Source organism: Oryzias latipes, chromosome 7 (assembly GCF_053564925.1).
Source record: "Oryzias latipes strain Hd-rR chromosome 7, Olatipes_Hd-rR_3.1".
Taxonomy (NCBI): Eukaryota; Metazoa; Chordata; class Actinopteri; order Beloniformes; family Adrianichthyidae; genus Oryzias; species Oryzias latipes.
In genome coordinates, this window is record NC_136243.1 from 34,925,430 (window position 1) to 34,940,503 (window position 15,074).

The 15,074-nt window shown below is 41.8% G+C and overlaps 1 protein-coding gene across 12 annotated transcripts in view; it reads right to left on the bottom strand.

Annotated features, from left to right (window-relative positions):
• LOC101157941 (potassium voltage-gated channel subfamily KQT member 2) overlaps positions 1–13,962 on the bottom strand; it is a 29,941-nt gene extending 15,979 nt beyond the window's left edge. For 4 of the 12 annotated variants that reach the window (XM_078949973.1, XM_078949972.1, XM_078949971.1 and 1 more), the window contains exons 1-8: positions 13,468–13,956; positions 4,385–4,475; positions 4,127–4,253; positions 2,692–2,867; positions 1,960–2,085; positions 1,682–1,792; positions 500–595; positions 332–426 (exon numbers count right to left, since the gene is read on the bottom strand). In XM_078949973.1, coding sequence (XP_078806099.1) covers positions 332–426; positions 500–595; positions 1,682–1,792; positions 1,960–2,085; positions 2,692–2,867; positions 4,127–4,253; positions 4,385–4,475; positions 13,468–13,766 — 1,121 coding nt within the window. In that variant the 5' untranslated portion in view covers positions 13,767–13,956. Of the gene's footprint in view, positions 1–331; positions 427–499; positions 596–1,681; positions 1,793–1,959; positions 2,086–2,691; positions 2,868–4,126; positions 4,254–4,384; positions 4,476–13,467 lie in introns of all 12 variants that reach the window. The other 8 variants (XM_078949975.1, XM_078949974.1, XM_020704407.3 and 5 more) reach the window with 4 other exon arrangements.
• Between the last annotated feature and the right edge of the window lie 1,112 nt (positions 13,963–15,074).

A 15,074-nucleotide genomic window follows, 5' to 3' on the forward strand; every position in this document is an offset into this window, starting at 1 on the left:
CTACGAGTGCGTTCTTTTTGGAAAATATTTACCTTCATAGAAAATGCAACAGGTCAAGATCCAAATCACAGATTGTTTGCTGAGATTGACAAAACAAACCTCATGAAATGGCCTTAAAAACACACATATAAATGTTTACAGTATAAATACATATTTGAAAAAGTCTGTAAGTGGTCTATTATTCTGAAATTAGTATTAATAATCAGAAAATAGGTGTGAGGTTTCTCACAGCAGACAGTCAGACTTCTAGCATTGCTTACAGGGGAAAAAAATGGACATGGATGTGTTTTGGGCCCAGAGAATCCTGAAATAAAGACCGGTCACCACTCACCTGTACATAGGTAAAGCCACAGTCTGTTCGTAAAACTCCCAGGTGCACAGCAGGTCTGTGCGTGTGAGGTTGGTCGCATAAAACCTCCAAGCAGCCTTAGAAAGTAAAAATATATGTATGTATTTCTTTGCACAAAAGTGGCATGGGGCATTTTTTATCCATAAATACCTGAATGAAGCCTGCTGCAGGGTTCCGCCTCTTTTCAAAATGTTTCTGTCTGTGCTGCTCTTGAACCTTTAGTGCAAAACCAGAACCTAAGATCCCCTGAAATTCAAAAGAAGACAATTAGAGAGAGAAAAAAACATCTGAAGACAATGAAGATGATTGCATCTGGTTTTCTTTATTCAAATTCAAAAACACCTAAAGTCTTTTTCATACATAAAAACAGCTGCAGAGGCTCATCTGAACCTCAACATGCAACAGAAATGAAGAACTTACCAAAAATCTCAAGCTTTAATGTAAGCATACTAAATAATAAGTTACAAAAAACCCAAAGATGAATTAAGTTTATTTTATTTTCTTTCAATTCCTAAGTTGCTCTTTTTGTGAAATATATTCACATCTACACTACAGTGAACCTTTAGATGTTTTGATTTGATATTCTTTGGTTTGATGACCTTCTTTTACATTTTTTGAAATGCCTCTGGATTAGTTTTGTTTAAAAAATCGTGTTTTTTGTTTGTTTCTGCCTTCTGGTTTCACCACAGATGCAGGTCGGTCTCCACCCGTCCTCTGACTCTTCAGTCACCACAACCTGCCTCGCCTCCGTAACATTCTGCATCCTGGACAAACCTTCCTGCTTGGTTTTCCTCTTCCTTTCCTGAGTGGTGGTTCCATCTTTACCTCCTCTTTACCCCTCCTCACATGTGAGCATTACTGTCTCCGTCCTAATCAGGTCCACCTTTGTCAAAGTCCCAACATCTTCAGTTTTGCTCAAAATGTGCAAGCAGACGCTCATACAAACATGCCTTTTACAGGACCTTTTACCTACATTTTTATCCATTAAGTCCATCAGAAATATTTTATCTTACTGACATTCTAATTGGCTGAAAAAATTAGAAAGTTTGATTTAACACCCAACCTAAACCAAAGCTAAAGCATAACGTGACAAATAAAGATTTTCCCGGAAGTTGTCTTGAAATGTAAACATAAGAAACAACAAGGAACCAAATCCATGAAGCAACTTATGAAACTGAGACTTTGATTAAAGTGATAAAAGAGATGCAGGAGCATTGATCAGAGGAGCTGTAGATGAACAAATGACCACCCAGCATATAAATGCATATGAACATGCTGCTGCAGCATTCTAGCATCTCCAGGTGATGGAGTGCACATAGTGCACATACTTACAGCAGGAAGTGCAAAGAACGCTACGCCTATCATGCTGAATGCGGCCCCCAACAGTCGCCCATTCCAGGTTTTGGGAACTTTATCGCCGTAACCGATGGTGGTGAGCGTGATCTGGTTGAAACAATAAGAAAAAAAAGCTGAGAAGAAAAGGCAGGTCTGCATTTTAATTTTAGAAATAACAAAGAAATATAGAACTAGCCCTAAAGAACAATTATCCTTCTCACTGAATGCATAGAAATAATGGAGTTGAGTACAGCCATGTTGGCTCTAAGGCTTACCAGCCCCCACCACAGAGCATCAGCATAAGTCTCAAACTCTTCATTTGATTCCTTTTCCACAGAATAGACCAGGAATGAAGCCAGAATGAGGCACAGGAATCCAATGTACCAGGCTGTGATGAGCTCCTGCAGGGAGCACAAACACAGGCGGCATCAGGGAGCCTGAAATAATAAAGTGTTATCAAGGATCTGTGTGGAAGGTGACAGCGTAACCTCTGCTGACCGCTAAAACCAGGCAACCTCTAATAATGTTGGACGTGATTACGAGAGTCTCCTGCCCTGAGTGTGGAATGGAGGCTTTCATGAATGTTTTGATTTCCCTCAACTCCACACACTTCCTGTCAGATCAACACATTTTCCACGGCTTATCGCACAAGCAAATAATCACATTTCAGGGCTCATTGCATTAAAAGAGCTTCCTCACAATGACAGCATGGTAACAGAACAGACGAGAGGACTTTCCAAACTTCCCTTAAGCCTCAGTCACAACTGATACGTCTGCAGACGCCCTGTAATGAATGCATGCGACCACTCGTATCATCCTAACCGGGGTCACAGGGGATGCTGAAGCCTAAAGGGTTATTCAGAGTCACCAACCTAATTGTGACACATGTTACTGAGCTGTAGGAGGAGGCTGGAGCGATACCCACACACCCATGGGAGAACCTCAGGAAGGACTGGAGTTCTAATCACAAACCAGGATGACTGCAGACAGGAAAATGCCACAATCACCTTGCTGTGGGCATAAACTACAGATCCCAGTAACTTCCAGGTGCCTCCTCGGCGGTCCATGCGCAGCATCCGCAGGATCTGCAGGAACCTCAGGCTTCTGATGGCCGAGGTGGCAAAAACGTTCCCCTGAGATCCGGCGGCCAGCACCGACACAGAAGCAATCAACACCATGATGTCTGGAAAGACGGGAGAAGCAAAATCACCCATCGGGACAACGAGAGGGACACTTACAAAAAAACTCCTCAAACAATTCCAGTGACTGTATCCGAGAACTGGACTGAGTGAGTGTGATGTCACCCATAGAAAATGGTTTACTACCAACTCCAACCAATTCAGTCGCCATTTTTTCCACAACACAGATGCCACAATGTAATCCTTTCCTATAGTAAGCAGGGATTGGTCAGAGTCAGTCTGTGTCAACGTTTCTATGGCAACCACTGTCACCAATCAGGAATGAGCTTGTTGTCAATCAATCGTTTTCACCGTTGGACACAGAGGGCAGCTGGCTCTACATCCTGTTACTGAGGCATCTGATTGGTCAGTTCTTAACGTGAATTACAAAAAAAAATATGAAGAAAAATGAGTTTAATCAAAATATGTTTAAAATATGCTTCATGGAGCCAGTGGGTACTTCCTGTTTAGAACGCCAGGGGGGAGGGGTCACTCAGTCCAGTTCTCATATACCATCCCTGTCCAAAGATCGGCCCATGGGCCAAATGTGGCCCACTCCAAATTTTTACCGTCCCATAGGATCCCGTCATAAAATCCATAATATGTGGCCCTCAGCACTTTGTGAAAAGCCTGTGTACGATGTATCGATTCGCTGTGATTGGCTAAATTCCATCATAAGCGATTGTAAAGTTGTGACAACAGTGTCACTGGGCCATTCGGTGACATGTTCTAGTTCATTTGAAAAATGTCGACTGTAAATGAAAAGAACAGATTTGTTTCTCTAAACAAAACCACAATGGTTTTGTATTTCTGAATAAGATAAATTGGTGTTATTTTCCTGCACTGATTATTTACGTTTAGAATTTAACGGTAAGCATTTAATGATGAATAATATTTAACATTGAATGTGAACCCAGATTTGATGTTGAAGGCTTTTTTCCCCCAGACTTTTTCTTCATTTTATTTTTGTTTTTTCAGAAACAAAAATCACTGTAATTTAGTTAAAAATGCATGTATTTTTGTTTTATGTGAAAAAATAAAAAGTATCCTATTGCACAAAAATGTCATGAAATAGTTAATTTAATGGTATTGTGGGGGTCTAAGAATGCAGGCCAAATGGTTGGCCCTCCCACATTTTTTCCTCACCAAATCCAAACTTTGCAAGACGTTTGGACACCCAATGATTGATACACAAACATTTCTGATATTCATTTTCCTTTTGACAGAGACTGTCTGTCTGACTTGAATATCTGGGTTGTCTGACCTATGACACAGAAGGGTTTCCGGGCAAATTTCAGCCTCCCTCTCCATCCTCTGTAACGGCAGCAGCAGCCTGCAGCCCAGATCCTGACGATGTACTCCACCCCAAACACCACAATCGTCACGATTTCCTGTGGAGCGAAGCAAAACCAGCAAGTTCAACGCGGGACTTTCAAAGGTTCCCACAGGTGGCCGACAATGAAACCAAACTAACGAATCCGGTGGAATTAAAAATGTCGATCCGATTCAGTCAGTGACCTACCAGGATGTACAGAGCGTTCTCTGAACTGTCCTTAAACTCTCGGATGGTGGCAAAAACGGAGAGAATGAGACAGGAGAAGACCAAGAGGAAGCTGGAAGACAAAAGAAACAGTTTTGCCTCAACGTTAAACGGATGGTGAGTTCCAGCCCAGGTTTGAAATGGGATCATGTGACGTGTGAAGAATGTCTGAGATGTCGACGGGAAAACCGGCACTTGCATTCCTGAACATGCAGGTTAATTCAAAGCAGTGAAAGAACCTGCAGTGAGGATGTGTTGGACATGTTTGCACACAACTGTGCAGGAAATCCAAGAAGCTGTGATTGCACAGCGGGGACCAACATCACTGACAAAACCACCAATCTGTTTCTGTGCCGATCCTCATTCCACATGCTGGTTTTTAGACCACTAAAATGATTCTAGGACAGTCATTATCGAGGGTTCTTTGTAAATGTATTTGAGTAAACATCGGCAGCGGTTGGATCTGATAGTTCAGCCGCGGTCTCGTCACATTCTGTTGGAATCAGCAGACGGATGTGACGCTGAAAGGATCTGGATGTCCTCAGAGCATCATCGCTCCAGCCTCTTGATGAAGAACAGCATGCGCTGTGGGGACTAAGAGCCCGACTCATGACTGACTTTAGACCAAGTCTCTAAAAAAAAAAATCTAAAGTGGAGAAAGTGCAGAGAACCTGATCAAACTCAATTCTGCAGGAGTTCAGAAACGCAGGAAAAAGCCTTTTTCAGTAGAACTGAAGAACAAATCACATTAGAACTCACAGATTTCATTTCCAGAAACTCTTTGACCATATAGAGATATGAGAGCACTTTCTATATAAAGTTATTAGCCATAAAGATTTTTTTCGCATTATTGCATGAAGGGATAAAGCTGGCTAAGCTAATGCTTTTTTATTTTTTTATTTTTATTTTTTACAGAAATCCCACTTTCAGTAGCACTCAATTTTTCCTCTTTGGCTCCATTTTCATGACAACTAAACATCAAACATGATTCTTCTTTCCTAACCAAATAGATTATATTCTACGCATCTTTGAGTTTTCCATAATTAACCTGCATTAACCCTTGTGCTATCTTATATGACCCCCCCTTCTATTGACGTGTTCTCCCTACCATGACAAAGGTGGATAAAGGTGGAAAGATTTCATGTAATCCATGGACACCAGTGAAGATCACAAATCATTGAAGAAAAAAGGTTCAGAGCACTGTCTAGTGGGTCTAGATGACCCCCCTCCCAATGTTAAAGTGCCTAGGATAGCACAAGGGTTAAAAATGAACAAAAAAATATTAAAATCCTCACTCATCCACTGAACCGATGTGGTTCCCGTTGGATAACCGCTTCATCAGTCTGGCAAAGCAGCTGCTCAAATACAAGGAGTTTCTTTTATTTAATTTAAATCCCTTATTGATGTCAAAAGATAAAGATAAAAAAGCAGACTTTCATATTTTACTTGTCACATATATACACATATGCAGTGAAATGTATTCCACGACTGTCCGACTGTAGGAGGAACGATCAAGATAAAAGTATGGAGACTGAGTAGAAAAGGAATGCTTACAGTTTAAAGCTTTTTCAAAGCATTTTTGAAGCTTTTCTGAGCTTTTTGGTGTTTCAGTGTGCCTGAGGTCACTCACCTCACAGATCTGTACTGTTTGTTTTTAGCATCTCATTCATGATTCATGACTACAGCCATCCAACCGTCACAGAAACAGCTCTCCAAGCACCAAGAAAGCATTTATTCAAAGCTCTGCTCTCAGTCAAAATGTGTGTAAACCTGTGGTTTTCTCTGACATGTGTGTATTTTAAACAGACGACACCGTGTCATTGCTGGAGGTCGTATTTGTTGGCATTTCTGTAGGACTCGGCGGCTCCGTTGATGAAGAAAATGGCATTCTCTTCTGCACATTTCTCTACTGTTCCACATGTTCCTGTGGGAACGAGCAGCTCCTGCTGCACTGAAACCTGATGAGAGAGCACTACTCTGAAGCTCGATCACCGCAGTCTCTTTGCTGGACTAATTTACTCGACCGAGCAGACCAGGAAGAGCCCAAAAGAGCTGCAGTTTTGGTTTTCAAGGTCATATACGGCTTATCCTTTATCTTTTTTTATCTATTTTTCTGAAATGTGACAAATAACTTGACTTTAAGTTATCAAAATAGCTAAAGTGAAACCACAGAGCTGATAAACTCTCCATCATCTTCCACCTCCCTCTTTTCTTTGTGATCCAGCTCTGAAGGTTTCAGCACGAGACAAACGTCTGACGTCCATTTTCAAGCTCTAAAAAATCAAAAAAAATAATTTGAATGTTGCCTTTCGCTGCATTGTCTTGTTTTCCTGCTCTTATTGTGACTACTAGTAGAAGACAAAAACAGGCCAAGTTCAAAATACTAATAAAGAAAAAACTAATGACAAAACAAGACACCATGAATATCGATTAAAAAAAAAAATGTTATAGTATAGATTACACAAACATTATATTTACTTTACTTCTGCCCAAAAGTACCTAAACTCTTTAAAAATACTAACAGACAACTGACAATAATTTTCAAAAACTTCGAAAAGGACTAAAATCTTTATTTCAAATGACACATTTTCCTAAAACTGAATAAAAACATTATCTTTGCATCATCTGTGTTATGACAGACCTTTGTTCTGTACAGGAGAACAACACAATCTCCCTGATGGGCTTCATCGTTCCGACATGCATGATGCTACCAGGAGGTCGGTGTTTTTAATTTGAAATAATCCTAATTGTGTTCCTAAAATAGAAGTTTGGGTCGCAGGGGCAGCGAAAGCGGCTGACTGGCTGAGAGTTGAATCTTTGCTGAGACTCAGACCCTTGCTGAGCTCATCAGCTCTCAGTAATGAGGCCATTAGCTGAGGAGGGAAGGGGACCAAATTTGCCTCTGGAAACAAAAATAAAAAACAAAAAAAAGACTCACCAACCGGTAACTGCAGCAGCTTCAGGGTGATGAAGCCACAACATGCAAAAACTGTTTCGTTTGGGTCACCAACATTCAAGGACTCCCAGTTTCTTCCCATGAATCCCAGTTATTTACAGGAGACGATGAATTTAATGGATGCTAAAGTAAAATCAATCTGCAGCAGGTTTGACTTCGGCAATGACCGTTTTGTGAATTTAGTGAGTTATGGATCAAAATAAAGGCGGGGTGCAGACGTGTGTGAGATGAATGCCTCAGAAACTGTCTGATGATTCCTGTAAAGGGTTTCTATGGAACATAAACCTTATTTTATCTGTCCATTCCCAAGAACCTCACTGAAAAGCATCTTAAATTAGAAGCAAAATCCCCACATTTCTTGTAATTTTGATGACATAATAGAAGGGAAAGGAAACCTGATCATTCGTCTGTTTTGGTTTTTTATTTAAAGCTGATGTTTTAAAGTTCGCCCTTAATGAACAAAATGATGAAAATTGGTGGCTTCATCATATACGGGGTTTTATCTTCCATCAAAGATGATGATGAGCTGGCTGGGATTGGAGAACATCTTTGTAAAGTGAGAAACATTTCTACTGTGGTACCATCACCTCTGTGGCAAAACATTTTCATCTTTCCTTCTTACTGGAAAATTTCCGTTCAAGCTTAAAAATTGGAAATTTCTGGGTTTAGCAAAAAACCCAAGAGGTCGAAGCAAAGCATGATAAAACATGTGAGTTATTGTACAAATGTCTGCTATTATTCAACCTATAGGCACAGAAATGTCGACTTTATAGGGTTTAAAAAAGGGTCTATTTCAATAGAAATACAAATTATTTTACTTGATTTTATTAAAAAAAAACACCAGCAGTGATGGAGACGAGCTTCTTTTAACAAACTCTTATCCATGGTGCATAAACTCTGCATATCTGCCACAACAACCACAAGAGACCATTTCTGCCTCACACCATTATCCATCATCTCAGTGTCAGAGAAAAGCTGCATCCTGCTAAGAATGATGTACATATTTTAGTCATTTTTATTGTAGATTTTGTAAATTTACTGTACAAATTAGAAATTGGAGCCTGTATACTGCATGCTGCTGCTGCAACAGTTATGATATAAAGTATCTTTATTTCATCTTCTCTCTTTTTTTTTTTTAACAAATGAAAAATTTTCTTCTCCTTTGTTGTTTTCCCTTCAGGGGTTGCCACAGCCAATCAGCTTCCTCCGTCTAACCCTGTCTTTTGCCTCCTTTAACAGCTGCGACCTTCACATCTTCCTTTACTGCATCCTCTCTGGTCTTCCTCTGGACCTCTGGCAGCTCTAGACTCAGCATCCTTCTCCCAACAGATTCACCGTCTCTCCTCTGAACACTTCCCAACCATCTTAGTCTCTGACTTCATCTTCCTCTGACGTCCTCCTTCCTGATCTTATCCATCCTGGTCACTCCCAAACAGAACCCCAGCGTCTTCATCTCCAGCTCTGCTTCCGGTCTTTTCCTCAGTGCCACATGTGAGTGTTTTTATTTTTGAAACAAGACAAAAGCTTTCACCACATCGTCTAACAGATATCATCAAAAGAAAACCATTGACTTTAGAGAGACAGTTTCAAATTGCAGATTTTTGAGACTGATTATGGGATTATTTCTCTCTGTAGTTTTTCAATTACATCAATAGTTTGAAGGAAAGTTTCCAGTTTATTGGAAGGATCTTTTGATTTTCACTTAATAAATTCATCAGGGTTGACTGAAGTAGTGATGAAGCAGCAGAGACGTTTGACCAGAATGCCTGTTGAAGTCCACTATTGACTGAAAATAGGGCCATGTGTAGTAAGAAAGCCCACAGAGCTGAACAACAGGCGATGACACGCACACGTCCACTTGTTGCCAGAGAGACAACATCAACGGGCAGATCAATCAAATCAAATGGGGCAGTTGTCGGAAGCAGAAAAGCTTGCGTTTCCTCCCGAGCTGCAGAGAGAGAAACATTGATTTGCCCGGATCAGCACAACACTGCCCACCCAGACAAACTCATCATGCTAAATTTAAACTGCGACAAACTCGAGGAGTGGAAAAAAAAAAGATTTTTCATCAAACAAAGTGAGGAGGCAAAGACCTGCAGCCAGCACTGCAACTGCGTCTGCCACCGCCGCTGATGCTGTCCCGGAGGAAAGGATTAAAACATGGCCAAACGTGCACTGGAATGTATTATTACCACCTGCTTAGTCAAAACTATCACGTGTCTATAGTTTTTACACAGATAAACTGAGCAATGTACCAGATCCTTCTATCAAGCCGTGAAAAAATCTGATCATTTGGTGCAAAAGAAAAACTAACAAAGTAAACTGCAGAATGTTTGGACAAAAAGTCAGAAAAAAGAAAGTAAGTGCTTGGAGCAGGAAGCTGGCATTGAGTTTAGAGCAGCTCTGTCAGGTCTGACTTGGATCCAGCTCACAGTTCATCTCCCTCCAGTGTTGGGTTGCTTGTTCTTGCTCTGGTGTTAGCGAGTGTCTGACACAGAGTCACCAAACGTTTTTTTCAGATTCTCAGAACTGTGTGCAGAACTATGACTTCATTCTGAAAGAGGAAAGGTTCAATTATTAGAAGAGTTTTCTTTAAATCAAGAAGGATTTTTTCTTAACGATCAAAAACTGCTGAACCTCTACCACAAGAATCTGATTCACTTGAACTTTACAGCAGTCGGTTAAAGTCCCACGCTCTCCGATCATCTTTTGATCCGTTTCCAAAGCGTTCCCAGTGGTCTTTGATTTAGGATGATGCAGTCGTTAGCCAAAATCCCAAAACTGTGTCTTTTCTAGGACTTAGTTTCTGCAGAGCGGCAGGAGTTCATTAGAAATTCACCTCTGAGTTGTGGGCAGGGCTGTTGTCACAGAGCAACCCTACCCCTCTTCCTGTCACCCATCTGATTCACTTTTAAGCTAAATTTTCTATGTACATGTCATCGATCATCCTATGGTGACTTAAAATTTTTGTGTCCCAAGTCAAATAATTGTGAACAAACAAAACATGAATAAAACGATTGTTTGGTGAACTGTGACGAGAACTTCATAAAAAATAAAACTTTGAGAAAAAATCTGTAGGAAAGGTTTTGGTTTCAGCTTGTTGGTTGTAGAGGAACAGTCCGATAGGATCAATAGAAATACTCGTGCACATGCCTCTAAATATCCACTCCAAGGAAAATGCTGTTTTTGCTGTTTCCAACATGTTTGTGAAGTTTTTTTCTCATGATGGAGGACATATGGAATGAAAATTAAGCTCAAAATTGCATTTCTGAGTATTTGTTTTTTTCCAAATCATTGTGAATCAGGAGCAGATGAAAAAATGGCAGTTAAAAATTTTCAAATTTGTGACGCAGAAAATATCCTGGGGTCCAACACTCCCCCGCCCACAACTCATAGAGGTGAATTTCTAACGAACTCCTGCCGCTCTGCAGAAAATATGTCCTAGAAAACAACACAGGTTTTTGAATTCTGGCAAAAAATGCCATCATCATAAATAAACGACAAATGGGAACGCCTGAAAGTAGATCAGGCGAGGATCAGAGTAGGACTTTAACGTATGTTTGGTCAAATCAAAGAAATACATTTTTTTCCCAGGGTTTTTTAATGCATTCTGCTGTCTTCACCGTCACAATGATTTAAAAAATAATTTCAAAATAAGAAAATGTTTTCCCTGAAAGTAAACTCAGATCAGTATGCTTTGGAACTGTGTTTTTGCTCATCTGCACAGTCAGTTTCTGCTGAAAATTCATGAAAATCTCTAATGTCACAACCTTCTGCAAATTACAGACGCATCACTTAGAATATGGCTGAAAAAAATCCTCCACAGCAACGTACTGGAGGTTCATGAGACAGTTTATGAAGGGTTTCTCATTCAAACAAGCTTCAGAGTGGTACTCCTTCACTACAGACCATGACCTGAAAAGAAGCACTCGATCACAACCCAGCAGTCTGGCAGCTAGCATCTGTCTGCTACTGTGCCTGCCTCATTTCTTCTCTAGTTCATCTTCATCTGGCCGGCAATGCGTCTCCCAGAATCTCCTCAAAGAAAACCCCATTTTCACTGATTGATTGTACTTGATGATAAATCTTTTTTTTTTCCCCTCCTTGAGTTTGTTGCAGTTTAAATTTAGCATGATGAGTTGTTCTGGGTGGGCAGTGTTGGGCTGATCCAGTATTATACAACCTATGTCCTCTGCAATTTTTCTTCTTCATATTTGAAATGAGGGTAAAACCGGAAACGTTTCACTTTGTGAAGCAACAAAGACTCGTCTTTCAATCATCAGTAAGACTCTTGATCTGACAGGAAGGACATCAGAGCCCAGACTTTGGGATGATAAAAGCAGGAAGCAGTAAAAATACATTTTCTTATTTCTCATTTACATGTCAACATCAAAAAACTTCCTTAAAAAACATATTTTTTGTAAAATATGATGTTTAAAGTCCATCGTCAGCCTGAATTTTTCAAGTTTAAAAGGTTACATCTATGAGCCGTCCTTGGCTGTGAATCAGCGAATCTTTTCCACTTAGACCAGCGACAGAACCGACGGTGGGGGGGGGTCAATCCAAAGCAAAAGGAGTGAGATAGAGAGGCTGAACATGAGTGAATGCAGCATACATTCACTTCTCACAGGAGGAGTCTTCATGGATAAACACACAAAAAGCCACCAAACATCTAAGAGGTGTAAGACCCCAGGACGTTTGTTTTTCATCAGATGGTGGATTTAAAAGGAAAAGCGGGATGGATTAGATCCGGTGTGACTGGAATCCACCCATGAGAGTTTAAGAACTCATCTGTCTAAAAGCAAAACGTAGCAAGATGAAATGAAGTGTGACGAGTGAATAATGCATAGTATTCACAAATGGATTAAAGAAGAGTCACAGCTGCCTCATTACTGCAGGTTAGTTCACAGAACAACGGCTTGCTGTGACAAAGGGGACCTTTAAAATCACATTATTCCTTTATTTCCTCTAAGTTTTCTTCAAAAAGTAGCACACAGGCTTAAAAAGAATCAAAACAGAACTTTATAAAAATAAAAAAAACAAGGGAATGTTTTCTCAACATCCTGACAGAGCCAGCAGCAAAAGCGAATGCTCAGTTTCAGTGAGCTGCAACGCTATTCCGTTAATATTTAAAACTTTAGAGTACACATAAGAACGTGCACGTGGCTTCACATTAACGCACACACAACTCACTTCTAGGCATCAGGCTGTCTCAAGGGAGTCGACTTGCTGCGCTCAGTGAATTTCTTATTGCTGTGGCCATTTCACCTCACTCCCCACCAAATGTGCAGTATCATTGGACTGGAGTCAGGCGAGAAAGTCGGGCTTTTTTTCGTCCTTCCTTCCAGAGATTAGATTTGATAGCTGAGCACACACTAAATATTTCATCTTCAAGTAGCTGCACAGCTCTGCGACGAGCTAAGAGAGAAGGGAATGCGAACAGTTGGTGTGCAAAACTCCAAAAACGTTGAGTTTGCATGAATGCAAAGCCGTGTCAAATTGTTTGCTTTGTGCCTAAATGATGGTGGTTAAAAATGGTTGTCATGAACTTTTAAGAACGGTTTTCTTTTAAATCTGCTTTGTTCCAAGAGTTTATAGGTAACATTGCTGCAGCAAATCCACTCTCTGCAATCTTGTCACTCCATTAAAAAAGACCACATCTCTGTGCATCACTGGAGATGCTCCCTGGGGACTCCTATGACCTGCCATGATGAGAAACAAAAGGCTTCATCTGAGAAAGCAAAGAGTGTGTGGATGTCTGACAGACTGCTGTGTAATGAGCATCGGGAGCAGACTGCACCCATGGAGCAATCAGCAGGAGTGGTGAGGCTGTCCGGAGCTGTCCAGCACGCAGGGTGCTGAAACCTGCCGCAACATGCAGGAAGTCCACTCAATGAAACCTTCATCTCTGCACATTTCAGAAGAAGGTGGCATTCTGACAGGGGGTGGGGGGCATTTCTATGGGGGTAACACCGCTGCTACCCCTCCTGTCACCAGCAACCGACGCTCCAATGCGCCACAACCCAAACTCCACAGCCCCCCATGCACCTAAGTTACCCCCGGGGGGCCCTCGACGGCAGTTTCAACATGTCTGGTTGGATGCACTCACACATAAGCGTGGTAGATGAACGCCCATCCGCGCGGTCTCTCCAGCGCGTTGTACAGGAAATTCTGCAGCTTCCGGTAGCTGGCGTTTTTCTTCGACGGTCGGGGTCTCCCGGTGGAGACGCTGGACCTCGGTCTGCCGAGGATGCTGCCCCGCTTGGAGCTCTCCGAGCCCGCAATGAGCAGCGCCCCATCCCGGCTGGATTCCGGAGCCCCCGGGTCCAAGCCGACGAACCCCACTTTGTGCTTCTTCTCCTCGGCTTGAGCTGGGTACACCCCCCCGTTCAGAGGCTTCTGCACCATCCTAAAGTCGGCGGGACTCTGAGCGGGAGTTGTCCGTGCGCGTGCTGCGGGGATGCATCACCGGTGCTGGGGGGGAGGGGGGGTGCGGCAGGCACCGGTCCCTCTTAGGAAGCCGAACGCAATAACGCTGGATCCAGGCGGCTGACCCCCCTCCCGGCTCGAAGACTGCACAGGAGGGTGTGTGTGTGTGGGGGGGGGGGCATCAGCTCTGCCTTTCCACGTGGTTTTGTCATGGATCCCAGCAGAATGAGACCAGAGCAGCAGCATCTGCTGGTCCAAATCCAGACTCCTTCAAGTGTATGCTTCCTTCATGGGAGTTTGAACTCCTCTGTCATTTTTATACAAAGATTAACAGTTGAAGGTATGGCAATTTTACGGATACAGAGAGACTGAAACAAAAGCTTTGAGGTTTGGATAATCAAAACACACAAAACCCCTAAAGCACCCGAATGCAGTACAGCAAAAGAAAAGAAAAATCTAATGAAAATGATCTCGTAAAAGATGGAGGCTCATCAGGACTACATTTTAACTATGAGAGACAAAATCCCGGTATTTAGATTTATGACTAAATAATTAGTAGATTTTCCTTCTAAATAAGTATTCAGCGCCTACAAACTATCATGATTGCTGGCTCTCACAAACCTCTATCTTCTTCTTTAAGAGGCTTTTCTATCCTCGACTTACCTGTTTGAACGAGTTATCAGCATCAAAGACACTTGTCCACAATCTCAGACAGTCAGAATCCAAACCAGGCCAAGACCAAAGAGCTGTCTAAGGACACCAGAAACAAAATTGTCAATCTGCACCAGACTGGAAAGACTGAATCTGCAATAAAGGAAAAATAAGAAATCAACTGTTGGTGCAATTGTTAGAAAATTGGTTAAATACAAGATCGCTGAAATGTCTCTCCATCTGCGGCTTCATGCCAAATCTCATCCTGCGGGGTACTGGCTACTAGATGATCTGCTGAGAGCTGGCACCACAGGACAAAGGCCTCCATCAGTAACACAATTCACCACCAGGGACTCAAACAGAGCTCCAAAGGTCCCCTTGCTTAAGCCAGAACATGCCCAGGGCCGTCTAAAAAGACCATCTGGATGATCCAGAGGAAGATTGGGTAAGGTCATGTGGTCAGATAAAACCAAAATAGTCGTTTTTGGTAAAAACTCTATCTGTCGTGGAGTAGAAAGAATGCTGAGCTGAATCCAAAGAACACCAGACCCTACTGTAAAGCATGGGGGAGGAAACAACATGATTTGGGGCAGTTTTTCTGCGGTGACCAGGAGGATTGATCTGAATTAAGGAAAG